The 19,458-nt window shown below is 39.1% G+C and overlaps 1 protein-coding gene across 1 annotated transcript; it reads right to left on the reverse strand.

Annotated features, from left to right (window-relative positions):
• Window positions 1-14,071: 14,071 nt before the first annotated feature.
• Window positions 14,072-14,983, reverse strand: LOC101833640 (vomeronasal type-1 receptor 4-like). Its single transcript, XM_005085660.1, has one exon. The coding sequence runs from the start codon at window positions 14,981-14,983 to the stop codon at window positions 14,072-14,074; it is 912 nt and encodes a 303-aa protein (XP_005085717.1).
• Window positions 14,984-19,458: the final 4,475 nt, after the last annotated feature.

The raw sequence follows: 19,458 nt of genomic DNA on the forward strand, positions 1-19,458 counted from the left end.
AGAAACTAGAGAATCAACACCCACAAGACCTGAACTGCCCATTGAGGAGAAAGCAGTAAGAAATGAGAAAGACCTTAAAAACAACTTCATGAAAATGATAGAGGCCCTCAAAGAGGATATGAGAAAACTCCTTAAAGACATGGAAGAAAATACAAACCAAAAATTACAAGAAATGGAGGAAAAAATCCAAAAAATGAAAGAATTGCAAGAAATGGAGGAAAACAATACAAAAATTGCAAAAAAATGGAAGAAAAGACAATCCAAAAAATTTAACAAATGCAAGAAAGAGAAGAAAAGACAAAGCAAAAATTACAAGAAACAATTCAAACTGTGCAAGGTTTGAAAGCTGAAATAGAGACTATAAAACAACAGTTTGAAGGAATGCTGGGAATAGAAAAACTGGACAAATGGTCAAGTACTACAGATACAACAGAATACAAGAGATGGAAGACAGAATCTCAGGTGTTGAAGATACATTAGGGGAAATATATTCATCGACCAAAGAAAATCTTACGTCCAACAAATCCCTAACAAAAAATATACAGCAAATATGGGACACCATGAAAAGACCAAACCGAAGAATAATAGTTATACAAGAAGGTGAAAAAATCCACATTAAACGGGCAGAAAACATATTCAACAAAATCATAGAAGAAAACTTTCCCAACTTAAAGAAAGGCATGCCAATGAAAGTACAAGAAGGTTACAGAACATCAAAAGGAAGTCCCCTCACCACATGATAGCAAAAACCCCAAACATGAAGAATAAAGAAAGAATATTAAGAGCAGCTAAGGGAAAAGGCCAAGTAACATACAAAAGCAGACCTATCAGAATCATACTTGACTTCTCTATGGAAACTCTGAAATCCAGATGGTCCTAGATAGATATTCTACCAACACTAATAGACCACGGATGCCAGCCCAGGCTGCTATACCCAGCAACGCTTTCAATCACTATAGATGGAGAAAACAAGATATTTCATGACAAGACCAGACCTAAACAATACATATCCACTAATCCAGCCCTACAGAAGGTTCTGGAAGGAAAATCCCAACCCAAGGGAGTTAACTACAACCAGAAAATCATAGGCAATAGATAATCCCACCTTATCAACAGCCAAAAGAAGGGAGGTGGAAATCCACATAAAATTCCACCACCATCAACCATTCCAAAACAAACAAGAATGAGCAATCAATTGTCATAAATATCCAGCAATATTAATGGTCTTAACTTGCCATAAAGAGACACAGGCTAACAGAATGGATTCAAAGACAGAACCCATCCTTCGACTGCATAGAAGAAACACACCTCAGCCTCAAAGACAGACAGAGTTAATGGTTGGGAAAAGATTTTCCCTTAAAATAGACCTCAGGCCGGGCAGTGGTGGCACACACCTTTAATTCCAGCACTCGGGAGGCAGAGGCAGGTGGGTCTCTGTGAGTTCGAGGCTAGGCTAGACCGAGAGCCTCCAAAATAATACAGAGAAACCCTGTTTTGTAAAAAAAATGGCCTTCAGAAAAAGCAGGGGTAGCAATCCTAATATCTAACAAATTAGATTTTATAATAAAATCAGTCAAAAGAGATGAAGGAGGGCACTTCATACTCATCACAGGAGTAATCCACCAAGATGAAGTTTCAGTTTTGAACATCTATGCCCCAAATACAAAGGCACCCATGTTCATAAAGGAAACATTACTAAAATTCAAATCACACATAAAGCCCCAGACACTTATAGTGGGAGACTTCAACACCCCACTCTTACCAGTAGACAGTATTACCCGACAGAATCCTAACAAAGAAGCAAAGGGACTAATAGAAGTTTTGACCCAATTGGGATTAACAGACATTTATAGAACATTCCACCCAAATAAAAAAGAATATACCATATTCTCAGTGCCACATGGAACCTTCTCAAAAATCGACTAAATACCTGGCAACATATCAAAACTCAACAGGTACAAAAAATTGGAATAACTACCTGCACCTTATTAGACCACCATTCATTAAAATTAAAATTCAACAACACACATTGCAGAAACCCTACAAACTCATGGGAGTTGAATAATGTACAATTGCACCATTCTTTGGCCAAAGAAGAAAGAAAAAAGTAATTAAAGACTTCCTAGAAATCAACGAGAATGAGGACACAACATACCAAAACTTATGGGACACTTTGAAAGCAATATTATGAGGGAATTTCATAGCACTAAGTGCCCACAAGAAGAAACTGGAGAATAGTTACACTAGAGAATTAACAGCACAACTGAAATCTCTAGAACACAAAGGAGCAAATTCACCCAGGAGGAGTAGATGCCAGAAAATAATCAAGTTGAGGACTGAAATCAATAAAGCAGAAACTAGGAAAACCATAAAAATCAATGTAATGAAGAGTTGATTCTTTGAGAAAATCAACAAGATAGACAGACCTTTATCCAAACTTACCAAACGATGTAGTGTGAACATACAAATTAACAAAATCAGAAATGAAAAGAGGGGATAAAAATGGACACTGAGGAAACCCAGGCAATCATCAGGTCATAATTGGCAAACTTGTACTCCACAAAATTTGAAAATCTAAAGGAAATGGACAATTTTCTGAATAGATATACCTTGCCAAAATTAAATCAAGAACAGATAAGCCATTTGAATAGACCTATAACCCGTAAGGAAATAGAAGCAGTCATCAAAAATCTCCCAACCAAAAAAAACAACCCAGGGCCAGATGGCCTCTGTACAGAATTCTGTCAGAAATTCAAAAAACAGCTTATACTAATTCTTCCTTAAGTATTCCACCCAATAGATGCAGAAGGGTCTATGCCAAACTCTTTCTACAAGGCTTCAAGCCACACAAAGACATAACTAAAAAAGGTAACTTCAGACCAATATCCCTCATGAACAATGATGGAAAAATACTCAATAAAACACTGGCAAATCAGATCCAAGAACATAGCAGAAAACTCATCCACCATTAACAAGTAGGCTTCCTCCCAGGCATATAGGGTTAGTTCAACATATGAAAATCCATCAATGTAATCCATCATATGAACAAGCTGAGAAACAAAACACACATGATTATCTCACTGGATGACAAAAAAGCATTTGACCAAACCCAACACTCCTTCATGATAAAGGTCTTGCAGAGATCATGGATAACAGGAACTTTCCTCAACACAATAAAAGCTATATACAGCGAACTAAAAGCCAACATCAAACTAAATGGACAGAAACTCAATGCAATTCCTCTTAGATGAGGAACAAGACAAGGCTGTCCACTCTCTCTATACCTCTTCAATATTGTACTTGAAGTTCTAGCTAGGGCAACACTAAAACAAATGGATATCAAGGGGATACAAATTGGAAAGGAAGTGGTCAAACTTTCACTATTTGCAGATGATATGATAGTTTACATAAGTGACCCCCAAAGATCTACCAGGAAACTCCTGCAGCTGATAAATACTTTCAGCGAAATAGCAAGATACAAGATCAACTCAAGAAAATTGTTAACTCTACTATATACAGATGATAAAAAGGCAGAGGAAGAAATCAGAGATAAATCGCTATTTACAATAGCAGCAAACAACATAAAATACCTTGGGGTAATGCTAACCAAACAAGTGAAAGACCTGTATAGCAAGAACTTTGAGTCTTTAAAGAAAGAAATAATAGAAGAAACCAGAAGATGGAAATATCTCCCATGCTCTTGGATATGTAAGATCAACACAGTAAAAATGGCAACCTTACAGAAAGCAATACACAGATTTAATTCAAACCCCATTAAAATCCCAGCACAATACTTCACAGACCTTGAAAGAATAATAATCAACTTTATATAGAAAAACAAAAGACCCAGGATAGCCAAAACATCCCTGTTCAACAAGTCAACATCTGGAGGTATCACCATGCCTGACTTCAAGCTCTACTATAGAGCTATAGTCCTGAAAACAGCTTGGTACTGGCACAAAAATAGATAGATAGACTAATGGAATTGAATTGAACATTCCAACATTAATGCATACACATATGAACACTTCGTATTTGACAAAGAAGCTAAAATTATACAATGGAAAAAGAAAGAATCTTCAAAAATGGTGCTGGCATAATTGGATATTGGCCAGTAGAATATTGCAGATCCATGTCTATCACCATGCATAAAACTTAAGTCAAAATGGATCAAAGACTTTAACATTAATCCAACCATAGTGAACCTGTTAGAAGGGAAAGTGGGAGGCAACTTTGATCGAATTGATACAGGAGACTGCTTCCTGAACTTGACTCCAGTAGCACAAACACTAAGATCAACTATTAATAAATAGGACTCCTGAAACTGAGAAGCTTGTGTAAGGCAAAGGACACAGTCAGCAAGACAAAAAGGCAACCTACAGATTGAAAAAAATATTCACTTCCCTACATCTGCCAGAGGACTGGTCTCCAAAATTTACAAAGAAATCAAGAAGCAAGCCTGAAAAACACCAAAGGATCCAATCAAAAAGTGGGGTACAGGACTAAATACAGCATTCTCAGTAGAGGAGTCTAAAATGGCTGAGAGACACTTAGGAAAGTGCTCAACATCGTTGGCCATCTAGGAAATGCAAATCAAAACAATTCTGAGATACCAACTCATTCCTGTCAGAATGGCTAAAAAAAAAACAATGACAGTTCATGCTGGAGTGGATGGGGAGAATGGGGTACACTCCTCTACTGCTGGTGGGAGTTCCAACTAGTACAGCCACTTTGGAAATCAGTATGGAGATTCCTCAGGAAAATGGGAATCAGTCTACCACAAGACCCAGCAATTCCATACTTAGGCATATATACAAAAGATGCACATTCATACAACAAGGATATTTGTTCCACTATGTTCATAGCAGCATTATTTGTCATAGCCTGAACCTGGAAGCAACCTAGATGCCTCTCTACTGAAGAGTAGATAGTGAAAATGTGGTACATTTACACAATGGAGTACTATTCAGTGGAAAAAGTATGGAATCTTGAATTTACAGGCAAATGGATGGCACTGGAAGATACCATCCTGAGTGAAGTAACTCAGTCACAAAAGGACAAACATGGTATGTACTCACTCATTTGTGGATTTTAGACATGAATCAGGGGAGTGCTGGCATATAATCCCACTGCCTGAGAGTCTGGGAAACAGAACCTTCATCCAGGGACTGATGAAAGCAGAGGCAGTCACCCACAGACAAACACTCAACTGAACTCTTGAAATCCAGTATCAGAAAGAGAGAGTTGATGGGCAAAGGAATTAAGATTGAGCTGGTTTAACCCACAGACACAGCTGACCTGAACAAGGGAGGTCTTGGACCCCAGAATGATGGCTGTGTCGAAAGCATGGGACTGACCCAGACCCCCTGAAAGTAGGTGTCAATGAGGACCCCTAGGTAATCTATGAGGCATTGGGTAGTATTTATCCCTGGTGTACAAATAGACTTTGAGCGCTCATGCCACACTATGAGATTCTCTTTCATCTGGGACTCTTGGCAGAGGGCCTAGTACATGCCCCGTATGAAATGACAGTCACTGGAGATTCACCTTGGAGGTCCTTACCCTCCCTGGGTATTGGAGTGGAAATTGGCTGGGAGACTAGGGCACTTGGTGGGGAGGGTGGGGGAGAAGGAGAGAGAGAGGTAGCTGGGATTGACATGTGAAACATGCTTGTTTCTAACTTAAAAAAATTGACAAATCAAATCCAGGAACACATCTGAAAAATCATCCATCATTATCAAGTAGGCTTCATACCTGAGATGCTAGGATAGTTGAATATACACATCTGTCAATGTAATCCACAATGTAAACAAACTGAAAAGAAAAACCACCTAATTATTGCAGTAGATGCTGAAAAGGCCTTCAACAAAATCCAACACCTTATCATTGTAAAGGTCTTGGAGAATTCAGGGATAAAAGGCAAACACTTAAATATAATAAGGGCAATATACAGCAAGCCATGAGCCAACATCAAACTAAATGGAGAGAAAATCAACATGATTCTTCTAAAATCATGAACAAAATAATGCTATCCACACTCTCCATATCTCTTCAATACTGTACTTGAATTTCTAGATAAAGCAATTGTAAGCGTTTTAGGATGGGACAGGATGGAACAGGAGTGGTTCAGGTATTCTGGCACTCAGGAGTCAAAGAATGCTGAGTTTACACAAGCTCAGGTGGAAAAGTATCCTGGAGCTCAGGAGCCAAGGACCACCACAGGTTGCAGTAAGCTTAGCAGCTTACAGCCTTCCCTCAGGGAAAGGCTTCCCCAGTGCATTGGCTTTGCTCCAGAAGGACAGGGTCTTACAGCTGGGGATGTTGGCCCAGTGTAGCAGTTTTGCTCAGCAGGAGGTTTCTCAGGGAAGTTGCTCCTGGAGAGCAGAGAGCTGAGAGAAGAGAGCAGGGAGAGGAGTGTAACAACTCCGCTCTGCCAAGGGAAGGTTTCCTTGGCAAAAGTGTTACAGCCCTGCTAGCTCTGCTCTGCCCAGGGTCACCTCTGCTCTGTCGCCTGCACAAAAGAAGATCTTCACCCAAAGCTCATTGAAGGGGTTTATTGGAAGGAAGCAGCTGGACCAGCCAAGTTGAACATACACAGGGTTTATATAGGGATTCTTTTTTTTTTTCTTAGTTTTTCGAGACAGGGTTTCTCTGTGACATTGGAGGCTGTCCTGGAACTGGCTCTGTAGACCAGGCTGGCCTCAAACTCACAGAGATCCGCCTGCCTCTGCCTCCCGAGTGCTGGGATTAAAGGCGTGCGCCACCAACGCCCGGCTATATAGGGATTCTTGTGGGTGGGGAAGTTTTTCCAGGGTCGGGATTGGTCCGATTTCAGTGCTGAGCTCAGACTGGCTAGAGCTTGGCTTGAGGATTGGTTAGTTTTCTGCACAGGATTAGGGTCAGATTTGGTTCTGGTTTCAGGGCCAAAGTGTGTTTCTTTCTCTGGTCCTTCTTAGCCTTTTGGCTCCAATTTTAGAGCCAGGGTATATTTCTTTCACTGATTCGGATTCCAAGGACCAAGTGTCTTCCTTTGGCACTGGTTTCAGGGTCAGGGTACATTTCTTTGGTTCTGGTTGCAGGGTCAATGTGTGTTTCTTTGGCTCTGCTCAGGGTGTATGTCTTTCACTGGCCCCCTTTCCCTACAGCAATAAGATAACAAAAGGAGATTAAGGGGAAACAAATTGGAAGGATTAAGACAAACACTTAATATTTGCAGATGATACGATAGTAACCAATTTTTTTTTATCAGGGAACTGCTGCAGTTGATAAACCCCTAAAGCAAACTGGCGATATATGAAATTAACTCGAAGAATTGTCAGTGCCCCTCATATACATATAGATGATAAATAGGTTGTAAAAGAATTCAGAGAAACATCACCATTCACAACAGAAACAATATAACATATTGTGGGATAACTCCAACCAAACAATTGATAGACCTGTATGACAAGAATTTTAAGTCTTTAAAGAAAGGAATTAAAGCAGATATCAGAAAATGGAAAGATCTCCCATGCTCCTGGATAGGTAGGATTAGCATAATAAAAAGGCAATCATACCTAATGCAATCTACAGCTTCAAAGCAATCCTTGTAAATATTCCAGCACAACTTTCACAGACTTGAAAGAACAATGCCCACATTTACATGGAAAACCAAAAAGAAACCAGGTGAGACAACACAACCATGTAAAATAGAAAACTTCCAGAGAAAGCATAATCCCTGACTTCAAGAGTGACTATAGTGTTGTAATAATGAAAACAGTTTGGTATTGGCACAACAGACAGGCAGGCAATTGGAATTGACTTGGTCATGAAGGATGAAGTTTCTAATGTGGTCTTGTATTCAGTTTGCCAGTATTTCTTAAATAAATTTTTACTGATATTAAAATCCTATTTTATTTAATCAATGGTCATTAATATCCCTCAATATCAATGGTCTTTTTTTTGTTTTCATTTTTTAATGTTTTTCTTTTTTGCTATTTTATTTAAATTAGAAAAAAGCTTCTACACATTCCAATCCCAGCTTCCTATTCTTCCCCTCCTATCTCTCCACCCCAAGAATACCCCAACTCCCCCACCCAGTCCCCACTCCATTCTCCAGGGAGAGTAAGGCCCCCTTGGGTGATCTCCAAAGTCTGTCATATCATATGGTGCATGGCCTAGGCCCTCCCCCATGTATTCTGTGTGAGAGAGCATCCCTCCATGTTGAATGGTCTCTCAAAGTCCATTTGGATGTCAGGGATAAATACTGATCTAGTGCCTTAGACCCCAAAGAATATCGAGGCCTCGTCACTGACTGCCACATTCAGGGAGTCTGGATTAATCCCATGGTGGCCTCTGAGCCATCAGTCTGGGATACATTGACTCCCCCTTGTTCAGGTCTTCTGTTTCTCTGGGTTTCTTCCACCTGGACTTGACCCCTTTGCTCATCACTCCTCCCTCTCTGCACCTAGTTTCCAGGAGATCAGTTCAGTGTTTTGCTGTGGGTGTCTGCCTCTGCTTCCATCAGCTACTGGATGAAATCTCTAGGACTGCATAAAAGGTAGTCAACAATCTCATTGTTGGGGAAGGGTATTTAAGGTAGCCTCTCCACTATTGCTTAGATTGTCAGTTGGTATCATCCTTCTAGATCTCTGGAAATCTCACTAGTGCCCGATCTCTCCTCAAGCCTATAATAACTCCCTCTATTATGATGTTTCTCATCCTGCTCTTCTCAATTTTTCCCTTGACTCAACCATCCTGCTCCTCCACCTCCTCTTCTCCCCCCCTCTTTTTCCTAGTTCCCTCTCCCCTCGCCCATGCTCCCAATCCCATTAGGAAATCCTGTCCTCTTCTCCTTCTCTAGGGTACCATGCATATCTCTCTTAGCTTCCTTCCTGTTTTCCAGACTCTTTGGTGGCGTGATTGTAGGCTAGCACTCACCTGTTTCATGCCTAAAATCCATATATGAGTGAGTACATACCATATTTGTCTTTATGTGACTGGGATGCTTTCTACTATTGCCATCCATTTGCCTGCAAATTTCAAGAATCCATTGTTTTTTTCCAGCTAAGTAGTACTCCAGTGTGTAAATGTACCACATTTTCTCTATCCACTCTTCAGTTGAGGAACATCTAGGTTGCTTCCAGGTTCTGGCCATTACAAATAATGCTGCTATGAACATAGTGGAACAGATGTCCTTGTGGTATGAGTTTCAGGAAGTCTTTAATTACTTTTTTACTTCTTACTTGACCCACTAGTAATTGAGTTGAGTATGATACAGTTTGCCTGAGTTTGTAGACTTTCTGGAATTTGTGTTGTTGCTGAATCCTTACTTTAAGTAATGGTGATCCAACATGATATCAGGTTATTCCTATATATTTATATCTGTTGAGTTTAGTTTTATGATGGAGTATCTGGTCAGTTTTAGAGAAGCTTCGATGGGATTCTGAGAAGAAGATGTATTCATTTATGTTTTGGTGGCACTTGTCTCATGAAATCTTTTAGTTTTCTTATTTCTCTCTTAATTTTCTCTCTGGAAAACTTACTGTAGTGATGAATTTTCCCACTATTAGTGCATGGGGCTTGAAGTTCAATTTAAGTTTTAGCAATGTTTCTTTACAAGTGGTTGTGCATTGTATTGGGTCATAAATGATCAGAATTCAAAATTCATCTTGATGTATATTTACTGTGATGAATATGTTATGTCTTTCCTCTTCTTTAACTGACTGTAGTAAGAAATGTATTATGTTATATATTAGGATACCTACACCGGCTAATTTCTTGTGTCCATTAGATTGGAAATTTATTCCCAACCATTTACTTTGAGCTAATACCTGTCTTTGTGGTTGAGGTTTGTTTCTTTTATGCAGCAAAAATGTAGACGCTGCTTTTGTATCCACTCTATTTACCTGTGTCTTTTTCTAAGCAAAGTGAGTCCATTACTATTGCAGGATAATAATGACCAGGGATTGTTAATTACTGCTATGTTTATTCGTGGTGATTGTGTGTGTGTGTGTGTGTGTGTGTGTGTGTGTGTTTCTCTTCTTTAATATTTGCTGCTGTGGGAGTATCTGTCACTTGTGCTGTTGTGTGTACAGCTAACTTCCCTGGGTTGGAAATTAATTCTATAGCTTTCTGTAGGACTGGATTTGTAGATAGATACTTTGCAATCTGTTTTTTCATGGAATATCTCATTTTCTCCATCCATGGTGATTGAAAACTTTCCTGTGTGTGGTGGTCTTGGTTGGCATGTGTGCTCTTTAATGTCTGCACATCTGTCCAGGATGTTCTGGCTTTCAGAGACTCCACTGAGAAATCTGATGCTATTCTAATCGGTCTGCCTATATGTGTTCCTTGGGTTTTTTCACTTGCATCTCTTAGTATTCTTTATTTAACTTATGTGTTTATTGCTTTTATTATGTGGGGAGGGGCCTTTTGGGGGCATCCATTCTATTTGATATTATGTAAGCTTCTTGTATCTTCATAGCCATGTCATTTTTTAGATTGGGAAAGTTTTCTTCTATTGTTTTGCTTCCCTGGATGCCCTCCTTGTGGACAGGGAGCACACCAATGATACACCTAGAGGCCACCAAGTAGATAGATCTTGCTGGGATGGTGGCAAACTAGTTCATCCGTGGCATGATTGCCCTCAGGAGAAAAAAATAGGATCCAATGCCCCACATGCATTTAGGGATTTAAAGGATTGCAAATCACAGCCTGCTGAAGCACATGCCTCTTCAAATTCCAGCTGGGTGCTTCTCATCCTCCCATCAGGAAAAGGAAAAGTGGCTATGCACAGCCAACAAGCACTAGGATTCTCTGCCAAGGATTATACCCCTGACCCTGATGAGATGGACAGATCCTATATCCCTCCAAAGGCCCACTGATAATCCATGGGTGAAGGTCTGGTTGTGTTTTGACTCAGACTGACAGAGTACTAATATGGATACTGTTAAGAGATGTGCACCTCGACTTGGATCAGCCTACTTCCACTAAGGAGAGGATAACCCAGAATTGGTGTGGTAATATATTATTTATGATTTATTAAAGTCTAACTGAAGATTCAGAAAAATAAAGTCAGTCTCAAGCTGTAGAGATCAGACAGTGGTGATACATACATTTAATACTAGCATCCAGAATTTAGGAGGTAGTGGTACATACCTTTAATCCAAGGACTCAGAATTAAAAGGTAGACAGTTCACTGTGAATCCAAGGCCACCCTCATCTATGAAAAAGTGAATCAGTATAAAAGAGAATCATAGCTCACACCTTTAATTCCAACATTAGGCAAGTACACAAGACAGAAGCAAGGTCGATAATAGGCATACATTCTCCATCCACACAGAGAAAAGGCAGCAATTTGGGACTTGGTGAAGGGGTCATGCATGGAACACCCCTTTCTGCCTGAACTGGAAGTAAGAGTAAGGGACCCTCTGCTTTGCTACCCGGACTTACACCTTGACACCCAATATCTGTCTCTGTGTCATTTATTAATTTGTGTTACAGATCAGTAATGTATATATTTCCCTTTCTTGCTCTCAATGCCACCCCACACAAATTTATTTATTAAGGGGAGCAGTTATGGCCCTGTGCATGTTGATAGCTATTACTCTGTCTATTGTGCGGCAAGGGTAGGACCTGGTTTTAGGCTAAATAGAATTAGTGTCATGGGCTCCCTGAGGAATGGTAAGTGCTATAGATCAAAATCTAGGATCACGTAAGTTCAGAGGTTCAAAGGGTCAGTGTAAAAGCATTGTCTATACACATCATCTTCTTACCACTTTGAGTTTCAGAAGCCCAGTGTACCTCATGATAACTCATTAGTCACTATTGCATCCCTTTTCCACACTGCAAACTCTGAGTGATCCTGTGTTTTCATTTTACTTCTTAGCAGTCACCTTTCCAGCCTCCAGTTTGTGATCTGGGTCTTCCACACACTTCTGCACATCCTCCAGATCCAAATATATTATAATGATCCCCATGTCTGTTGTATTTTAGTCAAAATTCTTTACACCTCATGTTTCAGGAATTTTCAAATTCTCTATGATGTTAACACGTTGTCTTGACATCGAGAGTCTTTGTCATTTTGTCAGAGCAATTTTATCCAACTCATATATGAAATTGCCATGTATTCTCTAGTTCTCTTCAGTCTCTTCCTCATTTTTCTTCACTCATTGTGTTTTCATCCTTCCCCCAACCTTTTCCTTTGATTGATATGACTCAAATAAAAATGTTTTCCGAAGACTTCAGCTTTGCAAATATATCCCAACTATGTTGTTTTTTGAGAAATTCTGGACATTTTAGAAATTAAACATGAGTGGAGGTGGTCAGTCAGTTCAATGCATAATGTTCATAGTTCCTAATTCTTGTAGGTTAGTAGTATGTAGCCTTTTATCAATACAGAGGTATTTTAGTTGTATCTTTTGTCACTTCATGGCTTTTATGATAAAGGAATGCTGGATTTTGGTAAAAGAATTTCTGACATCAGGTCTGGAAGATGGGATGTTTCCATTGAATCAATGCCCTTAGATCGCATTTAAGCCCATGGTTGAGGATTTATGTGCCAGAGATACCACCAAGAGAACAGGGACCTCCGAATCAACTGAGCAAAGGTCTTATGAACTCACACCATGAATCAACATGCAGGGCGACTGCAAGGTTCTTATTCTAGTCTCAGGCATATACATTATAGCTTTCAGTTCAGTATTTTTATGAGCCTCTTGTTTATTTGAATGAGTGGATCTTGAATGTTTGTGCCTTCTCATGGCATGGGAGCTTTTATTTTGTTGCTTGGTTTTTCTACCTTGATTTTATTTTATTCTCTATAATTTACCTTGTTATGTAACATTGTTATGTCTTAGAACCCTGTTGTTTCCTAATTACAGAAAGGAAGTCAACCAGCATGGGAGGGAAGCTGGATAGGAATGGGGAGGAGTAGAATGAGGAGAAGATGGAATCAGCGTACATCGTATAAAAATACACTTTTCTCAATGAAAGGATAAAAAGAAGGAATATTTACTGGCATCTAGCAATATCATCAATTCATGTCTATCTCTGAGTCCATCAGAATGATGTACTACATTTGCACCTGACTATAATGAGTCATCCCCAATTCTCTGAAGTAACTGTGATATTATTTTATTTTATGGTAGTGTCACTTTATTTTAATGAAATAACAAATAAAAGCCTTAAAGAGATAAACTGAAATAGTCACTCAAAAGATCACTTGCCCAGGTCTAAATCGAGTTTATTTCAATTTAGATCTATATAGTTCAGAAAGCTATGCTTAAGACATGGAGATTTGCTCATAGTTTTACATGTTTTCTACCAATTACAGTTTTATGCCTTTTTCTACCATAAGATGAAAAAATGATAGAGCTGACAATTTAAAGGATAATTAACTTGATATTTTCTTCCATAGCTCATTGATGGGGTCTGACCTATATAAGTCCTTTGATGCAGGGTCCATCTATTCTGTACTGATATCTTGGCAGCTGTATTTAGAACCAGCCAAACAGCCCCAGGTCCGATCCTGAGTGGGGGAGTGTGGGTAAGGGAAGTCCTAGCTATCTAACAGTGTTAAGTACAAGACAGAGACATCTTGTCATTTCAGGAGGGCTCTCAGTCCATACTGGACACCATGGTTTATTCAATCATCATCTTTAATAGCTTTCCAAGAGCAGGGGTACTGGAAGAAGACATCTATTATCATGTATAGATATTTCCTTTAATCCTCTGTGAAATAACCAAGCATCCATCATGCCTTGGCAGAAGCAGGGAGAGCCAGTAGCAGGGTGGCTTGTTTTAGAGCTTTTCTTGCTAGCTGTTTTATACACCACCAGGACAAGAGGAACCTTGAAGCTGTAACTTGAAGAGTGAAAGCATCCTCATCAGTGGTATAAGCTAATGTGGGCAGGTAATTCAACCAGCTCATAAACATCTGAGATATATCATCAGCATTGATAGTTAAAAGACAAGGCACTACCTCCTTTAGTCTCTGTATTGAATTTGTGAGGGATATGGGTGAATAAACAACTGAATATCAGAAAAGGGAAATCATTTCCTTAAGAATAAGTGAGTTTATAGTCCTCATTCAGACAAATCTAGGTCTTGACAAAATGGAGTAATGACTAATAAGAACAAAGGGTCCAAAACAAGGAAAACACAGAGAAGTGAGGTTAGTGATGTTCACCAGCCACCGACTGTGATTATACAAAAGAGCCACACATCCTTGTAAGATGGAGGAGAGTGTGTAAAAAGCCAGAAAGGTACACACCATGCTCAGGATGTGGTGGGTGGCTCTGGACTCGGGGGATTTTCTACAGGAACCACAAGTGCTGCGGATATTTTGCACCCTCTGTTTGTGTCTATATAGAATGAAAATCATAGAGCCACTAGACCAGGCCATGAGCAAAGAATAAAATACTTCAGGGCACACTACCAATGCTGCATAGAGTAAGTCACCGATTTCATTCCCCCCTTCAATGGAGCAGTATCCAAAGTCTCGTTTTCTTGTCATATTACCACTATACATTGTGATAATTGGGTACAAAAAGAAAGTTAAATTTAATAAGATGTACAAGACCCAGAGGAGGGCAGAGGAGCACTCAATGTACTTCCCAGCTTTGACTTTTACATTATTACCATAGGATTTCTTGTGACTTATGGTGATGGCCTGGAAGACACTCAAAAGGCAGGTGGTGGCAATGGACACACTGCGCCCAACTCTTTCAATGTACAAAAGGAATCTGCATCCAAAATCATTTAAAAACTGCTTCAAACCAAAAGCTGCCATTGTTTGTGGTACTCCTCTAGAGAGAATGATCATGGTGTTGGCTCCCATTAGGTGCATATGAATCAAATCTATAGTCTTTAATTTGCATTCTCCATAGAAGACCAGATAATAGTAAAACACAGAGAAATTTCCCAGAATTCCAATTGTAGTTAGTAACAAGAAAATTATTTTGATGCTCAGATTCCAGAAATATATTCTGTTATTGAACATGATTTTTTAAGGAGAAAGTATTTCTGTAGACAAAATGAAAAAAAGTATGAAAAACAAAATCTACAGAGAGGCTAAATCAAAATGTGCCTTAGGTCTCAGAAGTGCCATCTCAGACTAGACTACATAACAGCAATTTCTCATAGTTAATGATGTGATTAATATTACTTACAAGGCATTTAACTGTAAGATGATTAAAGACTTCATCATGCATATGTGGATGAGTGATATGCCTTCATAAACATAGAATATATAGCATTGTAGGCATATTTATTTGTTCTGTTAGAAGCAATTGGAATAAGAGGAACTACCCATAAGCATAGTCCAAGACTGTGAGAATATTCAGCTATTTTCTAGTCATGATATAAGAGAAGACAGCTTCAATGACTTATACAAAGCTTAAGAAAAACCATATCTTCATGTATATCCCATCTAAAATTAAAAGATTATTAAGAAAAATGTATGATATCATTTAAGATATTTCTACATATAAGGAAATTTTATTAAGAGCATAAAATGCATTCAAATTATTGTTCAATTAACAACTTGTGTCTTATGTTAAGAGCTAAGCCCTAATGTAAAGTCACACCATAGACATACATATAGATTTGTGCTCCCTTATATTAGGATGGTTAGAGCACTGGGGAAATTCAGTGCGATGATATCCCACAGAATTTTCAGCAGAACAGTAACAGGGAAAATAAATCAGCAGATATGGTAAGGAAAATATCACCATCTGATGAATGATAGCTTATGAAAAATATACAGTATCTCTGTCGAAGCTATGTCTGGGATAATCAGGTACCATTTGGAATTCTAGATTGTAAATGGTAGAAGAAAATGCAGTGAGTTAAACTCCCATCAGTGCAGTGGGAAAAGACCCTCAAGACACCGTATTTTATTCCTCCAGGAGAATGTATCCGAAGCCTTCTTAAGTAGGATGAGATACCATTGAAGAAGTTGGCAGAAGTAGTTGTGAAGTAGTCTGAACCAAGTTGCCTCCATAAAGATGCCAATGCTCTACTCAATATCCAGTCATGTAGAGACAGTCAGCTTGCATAATTGTCCTAGAATATGGAGAATTTAAAAGAGCCTGGAGACATTAGGAACTAAAGAATAATAGTAGTTTCCCCTTACACATGCCCTGGCAAAATACCCTAGAGACTGTGTATAGCATGAAACTGAAAGTATTCTATTATGTGAAGTAATACGAACTGAGAATGACCAATAATGTACCTTAGGTGTCATTGTTTATTAGCTTATAATTTTTAAAATGTGAGATTATGTGGGAGTTTCTGTGTGTCAAGCCTCCAAACGTAGAATGGCAGTAAGATCCATTAGAGGATCAAAAGGAGGATCTATGTCAATATTCTTAGTAAATGTTCATTGCAATGAGTCACTGGTCTCATTTAATGTCTCTGCTTTCTGGTAAAACATCATCACTGTATCTTCACTGGAACACCTCTGGGATAGTCTATGGCAGACCCCCAAATCATAGAGATCCAGTGAGTATTGTTCTACAGGACTACTCCCTTCATAAGCTCAAACATGGGGTCCTTGATCTGGTAGATATTTGGGTGGGACAATCCAAGGACTGACTCTGGATCTGGGTGGTAGCAGATTAGTCTGGGAGACTTGAGCAACCTACCTCAGGTTGGGCAGAATCAACTCCCCTATGCACCTGCTCTAAAGATTCTTTTACACTTGCCTTGTTGAGGGATTAGCATGTCTTTCTGTCATGCAGGGTTCAGCTCGAACACTGTTTAAGATAGACAGTGTTCAACAGGGAATACATGAAAACCCAGCATCACTGGAAGATGTTAAAAGTTCTACTTACCTAGGGTCATTAACTTGCTGAAATGCCAGGGACACTTCTAGGAAACTCATGCCAGTGAAGCTACCCTACCACATCTCTGTAGAAGGAAATTACTATCATTGACAAGACACTTCATTTTAAGAGCTGTTGTGATGTTTGACACTCCTTGAAAGACAATGAATAAGACATATCTATTCCACTTCCTTGACAATTATTTTGGTATCCACTTGCTTCTGTTGCAGTGAAGTAAGAAGCAATGTTAAACAAAAGACACATGTACCAGCATCAGCTAAGAAACAGGTACCAGCATCAACTACAGTGTGAGATCACACCTAATCACAGTTCTGTGAGGTCACTGAGCAAATTCTGTGAATGGACATGGACACTAGTATTACAATTACAGAATTCTGCAAAGGAAGGCAGAGTGTGATCACACAGGTTACATCCATTAATACGTTATGTTCTCATATGAAAATATTCACTTTTTGAAATTCTGTAAAGATTTAGGTGAATAATGGAAAACATAGTTTTTGTGAGTAAAACATAGTTTCTATATATGGAAAACAGCAATAATAATGTGTGGGTCAAAGCTCTCATCTTAGTTTATGACCTTTTTTAATGGGTAAAAATGTGTAATCTAGAAAAATACCATTATTTCCATAGGCAATAATGAACAAAAATAGTGTATGGGAGTCTTTAAATTCAAAATTTGCCTAGATGCACACTGAATTTTGCAAGGATCGGAAATGTATAGTGTTACAGAAACACAGCCACCAGAATCTGTGCTCCTTAAACAATGATGGGTTATCTACAACATACTACACCCTTCTTTCCAGTTTGCATTACTCACTTAATTTCTGTTCACATTTTTGCTACACTGTTGTATGTTTTGTGCTGTAAAAAGCTTTCCATTGAAAATGTGCTCCTGCTGATCCTTCTGCAGTGGATCCCAGATTGGTTCCCTGCACCTACTGAGTTCCTTATATCTGCATGTAATTCCAATTCCAGTGGCTTCTGTCATTCTCCACTGGCTTCTAGAGACATTGCATGAATGATCTTTGGGAGCCCATTCCAAATAGAGGGATGGTCTCTCAGCTTGCCCTGGATGAGATGATAGACTTTGGAAAATTCCCCAAGGAGGGCCTCACCCTCCCTGTGGAATGATGTGGGGATGTGGTTGGGGGCTGTCGGGGCTGGCAGAAGGACAAGGAAGTTAGAGTGGGAGAGGGAGCTGGGATTGACATGTGAAGCATTCATGTTTCTAATTTAATTAAAAATATATATTGAGAAAAAAAGAAATCCTTCATTAACAGTAGCTCTTATATCTCTGAAAAGAAATATCTTTTTTTAATAAAAAGTGGAGACCATTTCTAAAAACCACAACTGATTAAAATCCAAGAACAAGTGATCCATCTACAAAGTGAAGCATGCACTCCAAGCAGGAAGCTTTTAAGAGCCAGGGGTTCAGAAATTTGTTTTGAGATTGTATCTCTTAGAGATGTTGGGTAAGGTCACCCTTGAAATCTCTACATGCCTGCCTATAAAGACATAAAATATGACACCAACATGGTAAAGTGAAATCTCAGTGACCCCCCTTTAATCCCAATTTTAAGAATAATTAAACAGCCTGGCAGTGGTGGTCCATGCCTTTAAACCCAGCACTCTTGAGGCAGAGGTAGGAGAATCTGGGTGAGTTTGAAGGCAACCTGGTAAACAAAGCAAGCTCCAGGGAAGCCAGAGTTGTTAAAGAGAGAAACACTACTCAAAAAAATAACAAAGAAGAATGACTGAAAAAATATGTTCACTCTATATTATCCCCTCAAAATCATGGAAAGTTTGACCTATCTATTAACTGATATGTGCAAAATAAAATACTGTATACCAGTTTCAGACCCAGGAGATTCCCTATCAATCACTACCTGTGGAACATACTGGATGCTTCTGGCCAGTAAGATGCATGTATGTATTCATCACCAAGGACCAGATGCCAAGCAGCGAATATGACCAAAGTTTGTTTTCGTGGGTTCACAGTGTGATCAAACATTTTGTAGGTTTTGCTGTGTTGGAGCAAAACAGCATGGCTCACAGCCTACATGAAGAAAGTATTGAGCATCATTTTGCATCAAACTTTAGAACTATCTGGGCCAGAATCTTCTACAAGTGAATAAGTAACTCTAAGATGAAGTTCTAAAAATACAAACTCATTGCTACGGTCTCCGCACCACAAGCAACTCTTAGATATCAGAAAAAGAAAGACCTGATGTCCAGCTGTTTTTTACTAAGAAGTGTCTTTATTTTGCAAGTGATAAGAGGTCTCTCTCTTGTAGGAGGCAGCAGTCTTATGTATAGTCTTACAACACAGTAGAAAAACCCCAGGTGGAAGAGAGCATGTTTTCCTCTTGCTAGATGTTGATGTCAGTGGGGCAATTCGGGGACAGTAAGCCAGGACTAGAAAACAGGATGCACCTGTGGCTATCAGCTGACAAAAAACTCAGAGACCCTGTGGGGGCTATTCCCCAACACGTTGCCACAAATGCTCCAAAGATCTTGAACTAAAAGATTTAAAAACTACTCAGGAAAACTCGAGAATCTGTCAATTGAGGTGAGGAGACAAGCATTCAGGAGTAGACAAATAAGAACACAGTTCCTCTTTTGGGGAAAA

Source organism: Mesocricetus auratus, unplaced genomic scaffold (genome assembly GCF_017639785.1).
Source record: "Mesocricetus auratus isolate SY011 unplaced genomic scaffold, BCM_Maur_2.0 Super-Scaffold_100037, whole genome shotgun sequence".
Classification (NCBI taxonomy): Eukaryota; Metazoa; Chordata; class Mammalia; order Rodentia; family Cricetidae; genus Mesocricetus; species Mesocricetus auratus.